Genomic DNA, 19,484 nt, shown 5'->3' with positions numbered 1-19,484 from the left:
TTTACGTGAAAAAAGCTACAAGAGTATGTCTAATATGCTACCATACCATTTTTCGTTTTGTAAAACTTTTTTTTTTTTTTTAAGTGTGTTCTTCCAGGATCCATCAGCTCCAAGTCAAGTAGTTGTTTCAACCTAGTTGTGGAGGGTGCAGCTCACAGTGGCTCATGCGGGGATCAAACCAGCAAACTTGTTAAGAGCACCACACTCTAACCAACTGAGCTAACCAGCTGCCCTGTTTTGTAAAACTTAAAGTTCATACACAAAATGTAGTGGGTAGGATGTTCCAAAAAATTCACAGTGGTCTCATCTATATGTTTTACTATATTTTTCTAAGTTTGTTTACATTATATAGACCACAAATTTTTTCAGTAACTTAAAAGAGCACACTAACAATCCAACAAATTGTATTAAGGGAAAAATGTACATTTTATGCAAATCCAACATAAACCAGAAAAACAGCAAAAATAACTGACTTACCCTGATAATCTCAACGGTCCTTGGTCCCAGATCTGTGCCTACAAATAAAGAAGCAACACAATTAACTTTTTAAAATTAAGAGGTAATATATTTAGGATATAATATTGTCTCATGAAAACAGTACCATTTTCTAGGACTTTCAAGAGGGAATACTGAAGCAAGCAGGCTTTCTACACTTTCCCAAAATCCCAACTGGCAGCCATTGATCAGGGGCTACGTCTTCTATTTCAAAGACATCCTCTCTGTCGGAGACCAATGTGGCCATAATCATTTGGTCTGACAAAGCTGATGGACTGCAGCAGTAGCTGCCTGGAATATGGTGATTAAATAGCTTGAAGGGCAAGCCATTTTGTTTCACTGTACATTTGTCTGCGTTCATCAAAGATAACCCTCTACCCAAGGAAAGACTTAAAAAGACCCTTGCCATGCCCCACCCCAATGGTACACGCACTTCTGACCTTCCTTGAGTGACCTGTAATTTTTAAATTTTCTCTTTGTAAATGGTTTGGCTTGAAGGAGCGTTTCAGATTTCTGCTTTTCATGTGATTGGTGTAAAAGTTAAAGGCACATTCTAAAAATGAATCTCTATGGCTTTACTTCCTTCCGAGCAGGCCTCTTAGAAAGCTTGGAGCTTATGTGGCCAAGTTCAAAGATTTAAAAATATTTTAATTAAAGGTGGAAGATTGTTTTAAAAAATATTAATATTAAAAACAAAAACTGGGAATAGGATGGTTTTGCTTGAGGTGTGTCCAAGAAATACCTGAATTTTGGGGGGAAGGATCTGAAGTTCTTTTTGTGCCGACCAGGTTTTGGAGGCTGGTGATGACAGGAGCAAGGGAAGGAGGAAAGCTGCTGTGTGTGCTATGCTGACTCCCCTGAAAAAGAAACCCAGAGGTCAGCTGTGTTGAAACACTGACTTGGTCTTAAAAATTTATACGTATTATTAGTATTATAATTACTGGAATAACTGTAACCATGAAATGGAAAATTCTGAAAAGGCTAAAAAACAAAAAAACAAAAATTACCCATACTCACTCTTTTACCATCCTAACACAATCCTATCTAACATTTTTCTTCATTGCTTTCTCCACTGTATGTGCTTTCATATGTAGTAAGTTGGTGTAAAAGTAACTGTGGTTTTTACAATTATTTTTAACCCTTTAAACCGCAATTACTTTTGCACCAACCTAATAGCTTCAATCATCAAGGAAGAAAATATGCAATAATTGAAGCTTTTCTTGTTCAACATGAAATCAAAAACATTTTCCTAAGTGGTTACATCGTGTTTACATATGATCAGTTAACGACACTATGTGCATTTGGGGCTAGAGTCAATATTTATTCCCTTATCACCCAAATCACATGATCTATTTTGCTAAAACAAGTATTAAAAAAAAACCTTAATTAATAGAAACTTGACCAAATGGAACCCTCAATTGTAGGAAAAAGCCGTACATGTCAAGGGAATATGTTGTTCTAGCAATATGTTAATTTTTTTCTCAAAGATTTTCCTAGAGTCAGTAATAATTCAGCTCAATCTTCTGTACCTCCATTACTGCTGTACCTTCATTACTGTCCTTTTATCCATTTAAATAAATGTTTGAGGTCTAAAATGCATAGTCATGTATGGTTAGTGGCTATTCACTGAGAATCATATACATAATGAAGGACCTTTCCAATGTAGAACACAATGTTACCAATAGTGAATCATTTTTTTTCCTTCCAAATTATCCAGGTTATGCCTAATTGCCTCAAAATTTTAAGCTAAACCTAAGGTCACAATTATCACTTGATAAATTATAATTTGGTCCACTTCCTTAGTTCTATGATGCAAGTTGTTGAATATTTTAACACTCCTTACTATAAAATTTTGAACTATAGAGAAAAGTTAAAAGAATTATACAGTAGACATCCATACACACACCTAGATTCCACAATTAATATTTTGTTATACTGTCCTCTTCACATATCCATTCATTTATTCATAACTCAAGTGATCTTTTTAAAAAAAATCACTTCAAAGTGAGTTATAAACATTAGTACATTTCTGAATGAATATATACATTTAAAGGAATATTTTTATATGTTTCCTTTTGGATTTGGTAAGTTCTCCAAACACTTGAACAGCCCACTGTACCTCACCCCCTAAGTATAGGCTGAGCAACCTGCGGTTCCCAGCCCCAAGCTGAACAGTCACTTTCCTATATTTTTCCTGAAAGGATATGATTTAAATCAATGGTGCTATAATGCGTAGATAACTACTCTGAATTGAGGAAGTACAGAACATAACTTTTGCCTAAAAAAAAAAAAAAATCTCAGAAAAATGTGTTCGCCAAGGCCTTTATAAATAAGGACTTTGCCTGGCAGTGTTCCCTCAGTTACATGAGGAAAAGATTGCTAAAGTGCTTTTTTTTCTATTACACACTTTCCTCTGCAGAATAGAGATACTTGTTCCTGGTTGGTGGGAAAAGACATTTTGAAAGAAGAGGCCCCAATGCTAGAAGATCTCTTAATGAACCCACTTTCTCCAGGCCAAGTCAACGAGTTAAAATTCTCCTTGGCATTCAAAAGAAGGCATCTATCTTCTTATCTTATAATTGGTAAGACAGAAATCTTTGTCCTTAGAGGGTCCTGGGTCTAGAGATGAAATGTTTGGGATGGGACCCTCTTTTCCTCCACCTGGGTCACCAGCTGATCTTGAACTGATAATGGAGGACACTTCCTTTTCATAGCCAGCTAGAAGCCTTCTTCCAATTAGCCAAATATCAGTGCAGACTCTTGCATCACCTCAGCCATAATTTTAAGGACAAAGTAAGGATAAAACATATTTACTGTTTTTCTTAAAATTGAATTAAACTTCTACCCTCTGAAATAAAAATTCTGTACAAGAAGGTGAAATAAAAGTAAATAACACTTTGTCCCTGGTTTCTAAAATATGACAGCTCACATTTGTATACCAGATAGATGGTAATGGTGGACATTTAATGATTCAGCAGCTAAACTTGTTAACTCTGTATTTAACTGGAGTATGAACTTTGTTCATCACTAAGACATTCTTCAAGGACAGAAATCCAGTTCTACCCACCACCTCACCTGTCAGTCCAGACTTTTCTTAAAATACTGGAATTCCTGTACTCCTTTGTGCCTTTCCATATGCTACTCCTTCTGTCTGGGATGCCTTCAACCTGCTTTCAAACTATCAAACTCCTTTTGGAATAAGACCCAATGGAACAAGACATGAGGAATAAGACCTTATGTATGCTCCAGGAAGAATAAATTTCACCTCCAGTATTGTCCATTCTGCATTCTAACCTCCTGTGTACAAAGAGGCTTTACTAACATCACTCAACAAATACATCTTCCATTAAGGAAGGGCTAAGACAACTATTTTGCATCCCAAGTTGCCACTGTTGATACAAGTCTCTGAGAATCATCACCAACCATTCACTCCTGGAATCCTACTGCGGCAGTGTGTCTCAGCACAGATGATACTTGCTGTCCATTACATAAGCCAGAAACGCAAAAAAGAAAAAGAAAAAAGAAAAAAAAAAGAAAAAAATTCTAAACTTAACGTGATGTTTATTGGGTTTGACTTCTTTGAGGATTTTCTTAGACAAGCCAGCTAGTCTGAGACACTATCTGTACAATGGTGTTTTTCCTCACTTATTTTCTAACACCAATGAGGCAAAGGTGGCAGCTAATAGCATTTCAGAAGCACCTGTGTTCTAACCACAAAAATCAGATAGTCTTCTGAACAAAGGTCTTGGAAAGGCTTTAAGTCTAAAGCAACTGGGGAAGGGACCAAAAGTCATGCTTTTAACCTCAAAACAAAGGCTCATCTATAACCCACAAAGGGGAATAAGGAGTAACATATAAGTTTCTATGGTTTTATTATATGCCAAATGGGACTAAACATATAGTCTACCATCTTGATTTTTCTCAGCCATTACAATGAAAACAAAACAAAACAAAACAGTGAAATATACTTTGTTAAAAAAAAAGTGGCACTTATATCAGCCTTGCAAATAAACATAAGATGTTTGCTAACCCACAAAATATCACCCATGTGAGCCTCCCTCCCACAGGAGAAACCCTCACATTTCACTCTCCTAGGAATATACCATTAATTGCCCTCAGCATGTGTGAGTAGCTATTCACAAGTTAACTTTATAGCAATATTTAATTGAATGAATAGAACAATGTTGTGCTAATGAGGGTCAAATTGCCACCAGATGTTGCTTCTTTCTTTCTTTCTTTCTTTCTTTTTTTTAAATAAACACAGCTGTGTACATGCATGCATAGGCAATATAGAACTAATAGTGGGGGAGAAAAACGGTCCTAAGAAAACATTTGCAGGCAATAAAGGAGAGAAAAATCTAGGGATTAATAAATTTCCATCCCACCTTTCATTTTTATTTTGAACACCACATTAAAATACACTGAACTTGGTATTGGGAATATGCTGTACAGTACACACTATTGCCAAACAGTCATTATGAAACAGGGACTTTCTCCCAACGGGGACAGGGAGTGAGTCAGTCTGACAGGAAGTCATCAACAACCTGACTGTTGTGTGATGTCTTCCTCGAGGAGGTCCAGGAACCAGCTCTGAGTCTTCCAATCTCTAGCTGTACAAGCCCCTGTGCACACTTGGGAACACAAGAAAAGAACAGAAGTGAAAAACAGTAGCATTTATGTTCTAAATGATCACAGCAGAGCCTCCCCTCATCTCTGCAGCAAAGAATTGTAAATGAGTGATGAATGCAATGGGCAAAAAGGAAATTCAGTAATCAAAAAAACATACAAAATAACAAAAATGTATGAACTAAATGATATTCATTTCATGACTTCATGACTTCTTTAAAGAATTACATTTCAATTCACCTCTTTTCTCTCCCTTTCCCCTTCTAATAAGCAGTGAAATAACTAAGAAAAAGTGGTGAAAAGGAACACAGAAAAATCAAAGACAGAAGTAATCTACAAATACAAATAAATCCTCTCTTGAGTAATAATTGAGAATTGACTATATTAGGAAATCAGGATTTTAAAAGAAACAAAATCCATTTGTCTTTGCAAAAGCGTCCATGGCTATTTGTGAAACAGAATAAAATGCACCTGGTTGTAGTCGAATGGATATTTACAAGAATTTTTATTGACCAGTTTCTTCCAAAGGAGGTGGCAGAGGCCCTTGGAAGTCAATTTTGCACCTTAGCATCTCCAGAGCTTCAGTGAGGACAGCTTGGGTGGCAGGAAAACCACTCAAGGAGTGTGTTATGACCTTGGGTATGCCATTCTACTTTTCGAACGTCACTTGTGAAATTGGAGGAATTGGTCTAGGTAGTCTTAACATTCCTTCAAGCAATAAAAGCTGTATTTGATGAAGCCCCAGTAATATGCTCCCTGACACAGCCTTAGAGAGAGGAGGATGAATTTTGTTACTCCAGGACAGCCCATCCCATCAAATGCATTTGGACTAAGACAACTGTAGATACTTGGAATTTTCACAAGTAGGAAAATATAGCTTAGAAATCCCAAAGTAGGGTTATTTTCAATCCTGCTAAGTCAATATAACAGCTTTCTTTTAAAGCTATTCCTGGTTGGCGAAAATAATCAGAGATTAGACCTCCGGTAAAAACTAGTGCCATTATAACATCCAACACATTTTACAACTAAGCTAGATCAGAACTGTTCCCACTGGACTTCGGTTGTGCCAGCAAGGCAGAAAGCAGCCTACGGACTCACCTTGAGGACAGTGGCCACTGTCTCTTGTGAGGCATTTCTCATGTCTTCTCCATTCACAGATAAGATCTGATCTCCCTGAATCAATCTCCCATCGAGGTCTGCGGCTCCACCTTTCACAATGTCAGAAATAAACACTCCGCTTCCATTTCTGTGAGTATCATAAAGCAGTGGTATTGGCACAATTTAATATTCCTTTATTCAATTTGAGATTACTGACATTCTACATAGATTCACTAAGTCCTAAAACTTGGAAGACGTGCCCTATGAAGCCATCTAATCCAATAATATCCACTAACTTCCCAAATGATAAACCTCAGAGTGCTCACCCTTTAAATAGTTTATGCCTATTTATGCTGCCTATTGTAATATTCATTTTTATTGGCCCAAGGGCATAATTTCTACAAGAGGATAATTTTAGTGAAATGAAATGGAAATTCACCTTAAAAAGTGGAGTTAAGTACTCTTAAAATGTACAGGTTATTTCCTCAGAGATCAGTTCAATTATTAGCATCTGATCTATTTCTAGTCTCTCACACTCCCTTTTCCTGACATTATTACGTTAAGGTTTGAATTGTATTGCTTTGATAAATAAATAAACGGATGTCTCAAAATTCAAGAGGTTAAAAAGGGAGACCTTGAAAAGTTTCCCTCTCACGTGTGTTCCCCAATCGCCAAGTTCCCTTCTCCTAGGTAACCAATGTTACCCTTCTTGGATATCTCCAAGAGACATTGTGTGTATACACAAGCAAATGCATGTGTGTGTAGTACACATATGTATGAATGGATATACATGCACATACACTCCTTTTTCCCTCCAGTTTTGTTTTCTTTACCTTTGCTTTTTTCACTTACTACACCTTGGCAATTGGTCTTGACTGGCACTGGAGCTTCCTCATTATTTATGCCTGCATACTATTCTATGGATGTTCTTTAATTTCACTTATCAGTTAATTATTGATGGACACGAGTTATTTCCATTTTTTAGATATTGCAAACAAGGTGCAATGAGTAACATATCTACAAGCATATATTTAGGATAAATTCCTAGTCATACAATTACTAGTTAAAGAATTGTGAATGTTGAGAGCTTATCTATTTGATCCTTTACAATGGAACTTTTTGTGTTAAGGAATGTAAATATTCCTTAAAACCTCAATCTGAAATACCGGTATTGTACTATTTCATCCATCTACTATGAGATAATAAAGTAAAAACCATTACTCTAAGTGGAATCTCCCAGGCACATGTATGTGTCACAAGAAGAAAGCAGACTCCAACATGGGCTCTAGCAGTTACTCTGCATCCAGATGTGCATTGATTTTGTTTAGAAATGTGAGTCTCCACTGTTTTGTTTTATAATGCATTTTCAGGGTGATGGTTTTATGGTGCTGAAGTAAAAAAAAAATGAGACCATAAACGTACAGTACTTAGCACAATATCAGTGCTCAAAAATGGTAGTTAATATTTTTATTTTAATAACACCTTGGACTGCTGGAAGAAAGCTAGTCATCGGAGGTCTGTGAGGGCACATGATATAATACAGATAAAACGAACTCGAATTCTTTCTAAGAAGATGATTCACATCATTTAAGACCACATTGGAATGTTACCTGAAAACTCTGCGACCCTGTTGGAATAAATACACACTAGATATCTAAAGCCAGTAAAACATTGGAAGCGAGAATTGCAGTTTCGTATTACCTGTCTAATCAAATGCAAGAGAAATCTACTAATATTATCTAGAACAATTACTGTAATTCCCATCATATGGGTAAGTAGCATAGTCTTCAAAAGAACAGCCTAGCCACCAGGATCTACCTCCATTTTTGGTGCAAGTTATTATTTTTGGGACGTCTTTCTAATAGAAAACTACTGTGATGAAGAATGTATGTGTCCCTCAACTATGTCTACTCAACTAGTTTTAGTAACTCCTCAACTACTTTCACAGTATTAGATTAACATGGTACTCTATGGCAGAGCAATTTTCTTAACCCAAGATTGCATAAATCTATCTATTGATATTAGCTGTTTCTTGGGTATTGTTACTTTAATAAACCGTTGCAAGCCTCAGATCTAAGTGACTCCACCTTGAAAGAACCTTGCTGACTGTTCTTACTCTATATAGGAATAAGTCTGAACAGTCTAGGTTGATTTGGCTTAGAGTTTTATCTTGATATGACATATTTTTTGGGGGGAGTAAGATCTTGCTCAGAAATATGACCTGTGTTGTTCAAATATTTATAAATATGTTAATTTTAGAAATCATATTATTAGTTTATACTAGGCTTTATCTTTCAGTATTTATAGGCATTAGTCCCTAGACCTCTGAAAGAAAAAGGCCAATTAATCCTGACTTGCACAACATTTTTTTTTTTTTTACCGTTTCCCAACGATGCTCAGGCCCAGTCCTCGGCCGGCCTTCTTCTGCAGATCTACAGGGAAAATCTCCAAGTTTTCCTCGTCCCTGTAGTGCGCTTCATCTCTATACACCACCAGTCGCACCTTCTGGGGGGTCTGTCTCAGGGCTGTGATGGCTTCTTCATGGCTGGCGCTCCTCAGGTCAACCCCATTAACCTGGAACAATGGGCATCCAAGATGGGCTGCTGACAGCAGAGGCCTCTCAGCCTGCTCTGTCAGCTGGAGCTCCTTGATGCTGCCTGTTAAAAACCTCTAGAAATTTCCAGCTATTTCCAAAGCACACAGGGAGTGACAACTAGCAGTCGTAGCTGCTTCAAATGCAAAGGAGGTGACTCCCCCACCCCAAATAAGCATAGAGGGTGGGTTAGCACACATGATAATGCAATTTTGCATAGCTGTGAATTTTATTATGGAATCAACATGAGAGAAGGAGAGCAGGGACTAACTGGCTCATTTAATTGAGGTCAAAAGGGAAATAAATATTAGTACTTGGTCAGCATTTTTAGACTCAGTTTGCTTATTAAATTTGGCATCCTCACTTAATTGCTGACATCACGACTACTTCAGAACAGGTTGGAGGAAATGAGGGACCAGTACTTCCAACAGCGTCCAAGACCCCCTGAAGTCACCTCATTTGAATCTGGATCTGAGTAAGCCCAGATAGGACCACACACGACACAGCAAACTGTATTGGAAACAGCACTGAGTAAAACCATGGCCCTGCTTCTGGTGAGTCATGTGAATTTGGGCAAGTCATGCCACCTCTGTGAGCCTCTAGTTCCTTGTTTGTTAAATGGAGATCATAGTCAACTTATTAATTTTTTACTTAACAAATACTTATGTAGTGCTTGTGTACTAGCACTTTATGAATATTTACTCATTTAATCCTTATACTAATTCTCGCAAACAGATATTATTACCATTTTACTTATGAGGAAACTGAGGCATGGAGAGGTTAAGTAACTTGATCAAGGTTGCACAGCGAGCAGGTGGAGGAGCCAAGATTTGAACCGGACTATCTTTCCAGACTACCTTTTTAGTCTCTATAGCACGCTGCCTCACAATTTCCTCTTAGAATGGGTTATTGGAGCCCCTGCCACAGAGAAAGCCAAGTACTGATGGTGGTTAGTGAATCTGACACAGGAAGAAATTGAGGGGCAGAGGAGTGCAGGACTCAGAAGAAAGGAGTCACAGGTCATTCCCTCAAGGTCACAGCTAAGAAAAGACTCAAACAAAGGGAAGGATGGGTCCAGGCCATGGCCAGGTAGATGGCAGAATGGAAGAGTTCCCTAATAATGCTGGTTCCACCTGTGTTCATGGGCAGGTAGATGGCAGAATGGAAGAGTTCCCTAACGATGCTGGTCCATCCGTGTGTGTCCTAGGCAGGTCAAGCCTATCTCTGGACTTCCAGTCCTTCGTTTATATAGTGAGGGGCTGGTCTGAAGTTTTTCTAATTCTAACATTCCAAAAACTAAGGACTCATGTCATAAAGCATGGTGACACAGAACGGAGAAAAGAGGAATGAACCCTTCTTGGAGAAGGTGACTTTTGAGCTGTTACTCAAAGTTGACTCTGTTGAGTTAAGAAAATGTTTAGAAGGCTACTTTTTAAGCTACTTTTTCTTTCCTGGTATATCTTGGTGGGTGTGTGTACTCAATTAACTGTATCCAGAATAACAATGGTTAAGCACGGTTTTGGATATAGATGGACTTCGGTTTGAGTGCTGATTCTAACTTACTATGTGAAACCTTATGTAAATTACTCAAGCTAAGCTTCAATTGTATCATCTATGAATTGGACGCAATAATGATAATAATATTGACTTAGTGTCAGGAGGGTTAAATGAAACAAACCCTGTAATGCATTCGGCACAGGGCTTGGCACACAGTTAAGCTTGATGTAAGTTCAAAGTTGATATTCTATAAGGAATCGAAGTAATTGTAATCAGGGCTGTTTTCTCTCAGCACCAGAAGTCACTGCGACTTTAGGTCCATTCTCACTGTTGGTGAGGTGAAACCACAGAACAAAGGGGAAAACAACATCTCTAGAAAATGTGGTCTGAGCTGATTATTTTCCTGTATTCCAATAGATGGCACACAAGACCACTTCTGTTACTCAGTTGGAAAAAAGTTACCTCCATGGATTGAAGGTGAATTCTAGAAGCCTCTAAAATACCTTTTTAAAAGGCCCTAACAATTATACTTTTAATCAAAAGCATTGTCATTAAGCTCTAATATTACAAAGGCAATTTGTACTAAATTCTAGCATCAAGATGCCTGCTCAAATCAAAGCCATTTGCTGTCAATTCAAAGTTTTCATTTCCTCCTCTGCTTATCAAGAGATACCACTAAATGCACAATACTCATAAGAAAAATATCACTGTATGGCTAGAATATTGTGGGGTGATGTATTACCTTAAGCACTACATGCATTATTTAGAACATTGATTGGAGAAGGGTAAGGGTGGAAAAACCAGGGCTCCTTATTTGAGAAGAAGGGCTACAGGAAGTCACAGTTGTCACTGGGAATGTATCGGGTCCCTTGGGTAGGACGGGCAAGTGGAAAGGTGGGTGAACCACTGCTTTGGAAGGAAAGAATAACAAAAGTAGGGCAGCAGTTCCTCATTATTTTAATCCACAGGGAAAACCAGGCATCCGCTTTCTACCCTTCCTGTTCCCCCACATAAAAATAGAGGGAACAATGGGAGTAGAGGTAGGGTAAGAGGAGGAACTGACCCTGAAAGGAGAACCAGAAAGAAGACAGTCTATGCTAATGACAGAATCATAAATCTTACCATGTTAAAATATTATTTGACTATATATTTGTAAATAAAATCTGGCTGGTCCTAAGCTGAACATGAGGATAGTATTAAAGCCATGGAAGACCAGCCTGCACAATGTAGAGGGCCCTTATGAACAGAAAGGCCACTGTTTGGAAATGAACTGATGTAGAGTTGCCTTGTTTCATGGTCTCAAAATATACCACACCAAAGCTGGTATGTCTTCTTCTCAAGACCACCTGCAGGCCACAGGCTGATTATGCACTGGCATGCATCTGTACTTAGCAACCACAATTAGAACCAGTTGAAATGTGGGGTCTAAAGCTGCTTAGAAAGGAAACATGTTGCTTGACCAAACGAAGAGCTACGTTCATTGACTAAATACACGTTATGCTCTTATGGACTAGATCCTGTCTGGGGGAAGAGAAGAGCCTGTCCTGCTCATCTTTAAGGAGAAGTGCAGACTATCCATCCATGTTGGGTAATATAATTCGGCTAGATGCCAGAAGATGGTTTATTTGACATTTCAAATAAGATCTCTTTCCACTTAAAACAAATTTGCTTTCTTCATGTTAACCTACCTGTCCTGAGTGTTCACTTGTACCTGAATATACTTTATGGAAGAGAACAGTTTCAGCTGCGGGTCTATCCAACACAAATAGATATAGTTAAACTTTTTTACTGAGGTATAACTGTTATAAAATAAACAGATTTGAAGTGTATAATTTATACTCTTAATTTATGTGGATTTACACCTGTGCAACCATTGTCACAATCAAGATAATGCACATATTCAGTTTCAAGTAACAATTACAGAATAATTTGTTGGCTTACAAATCATCTAAGTATCAAGGCATGTATGCATCTGTACCCTTTTGAATATTCAATTTACTCATTTTATACAGCCAATTGTGATATGACCTGTTAATTAGAAAAGCTGGGGAGAAAAAAAAAAAAAACCCTAAAACTCCTGACCGTTAAAAAATGTTGTTGTATGTTAAAGCAGTCAAGCCAATTCCCAAAGAGGCCTTACTTATTTTTCTAACCTCATACACTTGTACCTTAATGAATGTACTGGGAATATGTCCTAAATCCAATGATAAAGCACAGTAAAGCTTGCAGAGAAATCCTATAACTTGCCCTGAATTTAATTTGCAGTCAGCCTGGCCTCTCTTTTAACTCCTTCTTCCCTATATTTTCTGCCCTTAATTATATCTCTGGTTTCATCTTGGGAGGCAGACTCGAACCACCAAAGGGAAAAATAAAATACTATGATGTCATTCATAATGTGCTATATTAAAGTTGCAAAGCAAAAATGCACATGCCCACCATAAAATGTTAACTATTCAATTAAATTCATCCAATGAAAGAAATAAATGTTGCCTAAAGGTTTCACACCATTGAAAAAGCTCTTTAGTTCCACCTACCAGAACGCCTGGCATTGACTTTCTATTCATCCGTTCCCCTTTTCAGACACTGCCTGCCTTGGCACTTTTTAAAAGGCTTTAACGCCTTTGCTAAATGAGAGTCCATTTGAAAGAGGCAAGTTAAGCATTTCAATTTTTAATAAGTATCATACACCACCTAAAGGGAAAAGAGTCTACATTTTCATCAACTAGAAAACAAAAGTGGCAAGGCATGAATTTCCATCTGACTTAAAGATTTATTAGGAGTAAGAAAATAACACTTAAAAGCTGCAGTAACATCTTTAAGACATCAGGTGTCCATGTTTATGTATATGTGCTTTTAGGAGAGAATTTTAGAAGGTATTATGGAGAGGCAAAAAAAAAAACAACAAACCTAAATGTAATACTACACAGTCTCATTTGACATTAAGATTATAAAACCATAAGTTGTACGTTTCCCTTTAATTAAAAAGTTTTAGATTGATAGATTTAGATTGATAATCTGTCATGATTCTAATGACAGTTATTCAATGTACATTAAAAACAGAAAAAAACATAAGGTACATGTTTTCTTAAATGGGAAATAAGTGAAGATATAGTTAAGTAGAATATAGTGAATAGATAAATTGACTTTGTGGATTAAAGTCAGGAAAGGAACCATATTTACTGGTATAAAATAAAATTCATAATCCTATACCTCTAATATCTGGTCACCAGCCCAAAGTCTTCCATCTCTGGCTGCTGCTCCTTCCTCATAGACTTCATGTATAACTATAGCATCCTAGAAAAAACAAATTCTTATTAATTTTCAAGAACCACAAATGCTTCCTTAAGCAAACCACCAAACCATAGGCAGCAGCCCATAATTCGCAATTTGCTAATAATGTGATATTTTATTTGACCTAAAAATAAACAAAATACACAGTTATGGCATATTCAGAAGTATAATAAATTTTTCCTAAGTTTATGATTTCATTCCTTTAGGCCTGGCTTTGCCTAATATTTCAAGTTAAACTTCCCTCATATGTTTTACTGTTAACCCTGTACATTGCTGCTGTGTATGAACTTGAGGTGAACTATGTGTCATTCTTATTTATATTTTATGGTATATTTTGAAACATGGTTTCAGGTGTTTATTGGTATTCAAGGATTTGGCATAGATGTGTGGCCCGATAACGGGGTTTGTCAGGCCTCATTACTTGGGCAATGAAAGAAAAGAACTTAGTGGAATGAAGTGGTTCTGGAGGGCAGAGCACGGAGTAGGGGAGAGAGCATTCACGGACATAAGAGTAAGATAAGACAGCAGTGGATTTGAATCCTGACTCTGTCATTGTGTAATTTTGGGCAAATCAACTCCTGAACTCAGCATTCTGAGCCTTAAAATCAGGACAATAGCTTAGGTAGGTAAACTTTGGTTGAGGAAACTGTTTTACGGTTCGTGAATTAAAAAATAATGTGTATCTCTTCAAATTAATAATCTTAACTTTATCATAAAAGTAATATGGACCAATGTAAAGGACGCAAGCAATACCGTGGGGCATAAAAAACAGAGAGAGACTGTCTCCCACACCAGGCCCTCAGCAACACTCCGCAGAGACAACTACCACTAACAGTTTCATCAGGATCCCTCCAGACAATTTACATCTACACAACCAAGTATTTATACATTTTAGAGAGAACATTTAAAAAACATTTGTGTTTGTTTTTGTTCACACAATTTCCCCCCTCGTGTTGAGCATAGTCAAGCTTTGAAATTTTTTGCCTTGGGGACTTTTGTGGAGCTGACAACTGAAGTAACCAGAAGTCATTGGTTCTTTCTGTTGTTTATAAAACTGACAGGCACTGAAAAGATAGCGTTGAATGGATTATGCTAGGTGTCTTGGGGGGCTGCTGGAAGAAAGAGCTTTTGAGTGGAGGCTAGACACACAGATCTGCGGGTACCATGAAAAGTGAGGAATTGAGTCCTGCCTTGTCCAGTGCCCTCCCATTCTCCGCTCCCTCCCTCCCCAGTAAACACAGAGGTTTCAAGACCCCACAGGCAATGGTCCGGGGTGGGGGGGAATGGGCTCTATGTATAATGATCCTACCTTGCAAGGAGTCCTGTGTCCCAAGCACTGGGGCCTGGAAGCAGCAGGACTTCTGGTCTTGAAGAGATCATGTAGGCTCGGGTACATATGGGCTGGATGATTACCAGGGTGACCTGGTGGCAATGACGGTAGGGGCCTACGAATGCCTGGGATCTTCGTGAAGAGAACAGAACCCTGAGAGTTCATGAGCCACCAAAATGACTATATGGCTGAATTATGCCTTAGTCCAGAAGTATGGAGCCTCAGAATTAGAATTAAATTAACATTAAGTAAACAAAGAAATGATTTCTTGCAAAACTATAACAAGACAAAAAAAAAAATCCAAACCAAATTTATTTCCTTAAAAAAAAAAAAAAAAAAAAAAAAAGAGCCCTACGCAAATTCTGGAGTAGAGAAGCAATAAAAGAAAAGAAGAGGTCTATAACCATATGACCCATCTGGATTCCAAATATCTTTACAATATTCAATATTTTTCATTTTATCACCACACAGCTCTGAAAACATTCTTTATTATAGCAATTAGAGAGGCAGCCCCCAAGAGCCAGGAAAGGTTCCTTTATCCGGACAATTTACATTTCAGATTCTGTACCAGCAATAGATTTAGACCGTTCTTTGTTGTAACTGACTTAGGAAACTGCCAGACCCAGGGAGTATTTCCACTGCCCAGAGTTTGTTCCTCTGAACTGTTTCAGGGGAATGATTTTGAGGAAACTCGCTGGGTCGGTGGCTTCAGGTGGTCCCAACAACACTGCCAAGATGATACCAAGGGACATTTTTATGAAGCTTGTAGGAGAAACTAATGCAAGCTCCTGGGAATACCCTGTGAGATACCAGGTTTCAAAGTTTGGTGGTCAAACACTCCATCCTCACTGGCTGGGGAGAATCAGACTGCACTCAGACTACACATGGTTTTTTACAGGGCTTCATTTTCAGCATAAACTCCTTTGATCTTGGAACATTACAAAAGTCAAACGGGAAACTTCTCTCTTCATTCATACTCACAAGGAAGGAAAAGACCTCATAAAGTTTTTATTCCATAAAAGTAGCCTGAATTCTTCGATATTTTCTGGGTGCTCAATGAACTATATACATAAAATAAATATACTGTTAATAGTCTCAAATAAATGCCGAGCTCACTGCCAATGATCTGGTTTTGGTCTGTGAGTCTTTCTGTATGAAAAACTCCCCATTTATTTCTTTCGTTTTGCTTGAGTACTGCTCTGATTTCTCTTCAAGTTATCAGGGAAAATACAAGAAAACATGAGACACTCTAGCTGATCAATAGCACTTCTTACCACAAGTGCCGTGTGCAAAAAGTGTTCTACGAAACTGGCTCTGGGCAGCTGCATTAACCGGAGGTGACAGAGGTGAGAGGTGGGGACCAACAGTTCAATGAGAAATGTGGGCTGGTCAGTGGAAAGAAAAATGGATTTGATTTATTCTTCAAAAGCTATATAGTTCATTAAGTAGGACAGAATAGTAAAGAAGATAACTAGTTTGGGCTGTATTAAGCATCTATTGACAAGGCTATGTAAAAATTTTACTTCTTGCTTTGGAAAAATTGTGATTAGATGAAATAATGGGTCATGAACAAAAGACTGACTTTTATTATTTTAAATAAAATTTAGACATTGCTTCACCTTGGAAAACTTCAGTGACTATGTCTAACAATACCAATGACTTCTTTTAAAACTCATCAATCTATTTCAGAAGCAGGCAAGTGAATCTCTTGCTTGGGAGTGGGTTGCTGTCTTCTGCTGAGGAGAAGCTGTAGAGACAAATGATTATGAGCTAAGTCTCTGGAGTCAGACTTCTCCGCCCAAATCCTGGCCCTGCTACTTCTCTGGCCACAGGCCTTGGAAAGACTGTTAACCTCTCCAGGCCTTAGTGTCCTCATTTTATATGGTTTTAACAATATTATTTACACAAGAGGCTTTATGTACAGTTCCAGCACATAGTCAGGAAGCAGCAACATCTCATTTATTTAACATCTATGTGCCAAAGATGCCATACACTGTCCATTTGTGCCATTTAATCCACATAACAACTAAGCAAGTTCATTATTATTAGTCTCATTTACACCTGGGGAAACAGAGGCTGAGAAGAGTTCAGATTTGACTAGCTCTTTGCAGCTTCTAAGTAGGAGAGATTAAATTTCAACCCAGGATTGTTTAATACCAAAGCCTGTGTCCCTACCACTATAACAAGCTTCTCATCTGTTTTGAATATTTTATTTTGCACTTGTGTAAAAGCGAACTTAGGATTTTCCATATGGCATCAATTCTGTTGAAATATTGTCTCCTCAACTCCATAGCAAAAACCTTGAGGGCATGAGCTGATCAGTTTATAGAGAGTGAACAAAAAGACGGCTTGTGGAAGTGAAAATGGAAGCCTCTGGCTTAATGAGGTGGGGTGATGATCTATGGATGTCACTTGCTGGTGTTGGTACATGATTAGGGGTTCACACTACACAAAGCCTGATGGGTAGGCCCTCTCTCCACCCCAACACAGAGTCTCTCTTAATTCCATTTGTCATTCTTCTCTCTTTCTTTCCTTCCTTTTAGCTTTTCAGTCTTGTTTCTGTGCACCCATATTATTCATTGGATCATTTTTTTTTTTTCCTACAGGAGGGTTATAAAACATTACAGTAGATAAAAGTGATAAACTGGTGTTGAAAATAAAAAGCTGTTCAGTCCAAAACAGATTTCTCTTAATTAATGTCATAGATTTGAGAATCATTTATAGATGACCAACTATAACCAAAACTAACTTCCTCTTAGTAGTTGTGTGATTTTCACCAGAACAATAGAAATATAAGTAAGACAGTCTGTTCATTTACTGCCTGAGGCAAGACTAACATTTTCCCTCTGGATACTCTAAATTACTCATTTGACTTGCCAATTCTAGAGCAAGAGAAGAATTTAATCAATGAGTTTGAGAATCTCTCAAATGTTGGGTTTTCCCTAATTAGAAGGGTAAGGTAGGATTTTAAGTCCTCTGCTTTAAAATTTCTCCATCACCAGTCATTTCAGTCTATGTCTGAAATATGTTTAACTGAGAAAAATTCCTTTATTCCACAATTAGGGATACCATTACAAAAATAGACACCCAGGAAGAATTAGCTGGCTAGCAAATTCATCATATTGTTTAAGGGACCACTGTTGTTATGTCTCCATTCCTAAAAGAATATTTATTTTTAAATATAGATAATACACACACAGTACTAGACTCAAAATAGCACTGAAAAGTGTCTCTGAGCTACCCAGTATTCCTAACTAGAAACAAACAGTATTAAGTTTCTTGTGTATATTTAGAGAGATATTCTATATATCTACGTTTAGAAAGTACTAAGGGAACCAAATGCTTGAAGGTCATGACTTTCTTATCTGCTACCTTTTTTGTTTGAGCCAGCCAAGTGATCCCTCTTCTAGGAAACCTTCTCTGACTCCCCCGGTAAAGATGATCAACCCTTCCTTTGGGTTACTGTTACATCTCCTAGGATTATTGAAGTTATCACCGTATTACAATAGCTCGCTATAGGTCTAGGTCTTGTACCACCTCCCACCCTCGGTGGAACCATTCCAGACAGAGGCTGCTTCCAACTCCTCTCTGTATCCTGGTGCTGAGCCCAGAATTTGGGTGGAGATAGAAGAAGGCATCAAAATGACACAGAAAGAGGAGGGTTAGTATGTCATCATCTTAACCTAACCCAACCAAGTTTCTGATGGTAATCTACAACCTAAATACCCATCACACATGGATATTAAATCCAGCTGAATTTCCAGAGGATTTACTTTAGCTCAGAGAGCAATTTAAAGGAGCCAAGTATGAGGGATTTAATTATCACTGAGCCTCACAAAAATCACAAACTTCTCCAGGGGGATTTAAACTCTGAATTGCTGGAGAAAAATTTCACAATACCCAGTAATGTATCCTTAGGCAGAAGCAAAGTCATCAGACACTTCAGTCCATCAATCACCATTTTCTTTACTGTTCAAGCTGCCAACAAGTAGATAAAATAACTCATAAACACACCAATCATTCAGCAAAAGGCAATTTTATTGTTGTCACAATAGGCCCATAACCTTTAAAGAAGCCATGTGTTAGAAAAATTAACGAAGGGTCGCCTGTGGACTGAAGGATATCAGTGAGCGCTCTGTGTGGCTGAACTATTTCCAGGGAATGAAATTTCATAGTTTACATTTCTAGATATTCAGTGGATTGTTTAACAAGGATAAAACTTTGATAAAGAATTATATGATAGATATTATTAAGGAAAGTATATATATATACATATATATGTGTATATATATATGGCTTAATTTTACTGTTTGTAGGCCTGTTTTACTTAAGTTGGATTACTCTCAAATTAAACCCAATCTTTGCCATATTCATAAAAGTCCACACCCCAACTCCCCATAAAATAATCCTAACAGACACTTTAACCACAGAGAAGTGTCACAATTGAATTTCATATTTAGGTGGAAAACATGTTTACCCATGATCCAAAAAGAATATTATATCTAATTTTTCTGCTTTACAGGAAAAATCCCTCCTAACAAGAAAGATACATGA

The 19,484-nt window shown here is 37.6% G+C and overlaps 1 protein-coding gene across 8 annotated transcripts in view; it reads right to left on the bottom strand.

Annotated features, from left to right (window-relative positions):
- The window catches only part of PATJ (PATJ crumbs cell polarity complex component), a 299,829-nt gene that overhangs the window by 25,955 nt on the left and 254,390 nt on the right, over positions 1–19,484 (bottom strand). For 7 of the 8 annotated variants that reach the window (XM_019731220.2, XM_074334813.1, XM_074334816.1 and 4 more), the window contains 6 exons: positions 13,520–13,603; positions 8,600–8,793; positions 6,220–6,367; positions 5,040–5,126; positions 1,238–1,352; positions 478–515 (listed from right to left, as the gene is read on the bottom strand). In XM_019731220.2, the coding sequence (XP_019586779.2) occupies positions 478–515; positions 1,238–1,352; positions 5,040–5,126; positions 6,220–6,367; positions 8,600–8,793; positions 13,520–13,603 (666 nt within the window). The remainder of the gene's footprint in view (positions 1–477; positions 516–1,237; positions 1,353–5,039; positions 5,127–6,219; positions 6,368–8,599; positions 8,794–13,519; positions 13,604–19,484) is intronic. The other variant, XM_074334815.1, reaches the window with a different exon arrangement.

This window comes from Rhinolophus sinicus, linkage group LG06 (assembly GCF_036562045.2).
Source record: "Rhinolophus sinicus isolate RSC01 linkage group LG06, ASM3656204v1, whole genome shotgun sequence".
Classification (NCBI taxonomy): Eukaryota; Metazoa; Chordata; class Mammalia; order Chiroptera; family Rhinolophidae; genus Rhinolophus; species Rhinolophus sinicus.
This window is presented reverse-complemented; position numbering and strand designations above follow the sequence as displayed.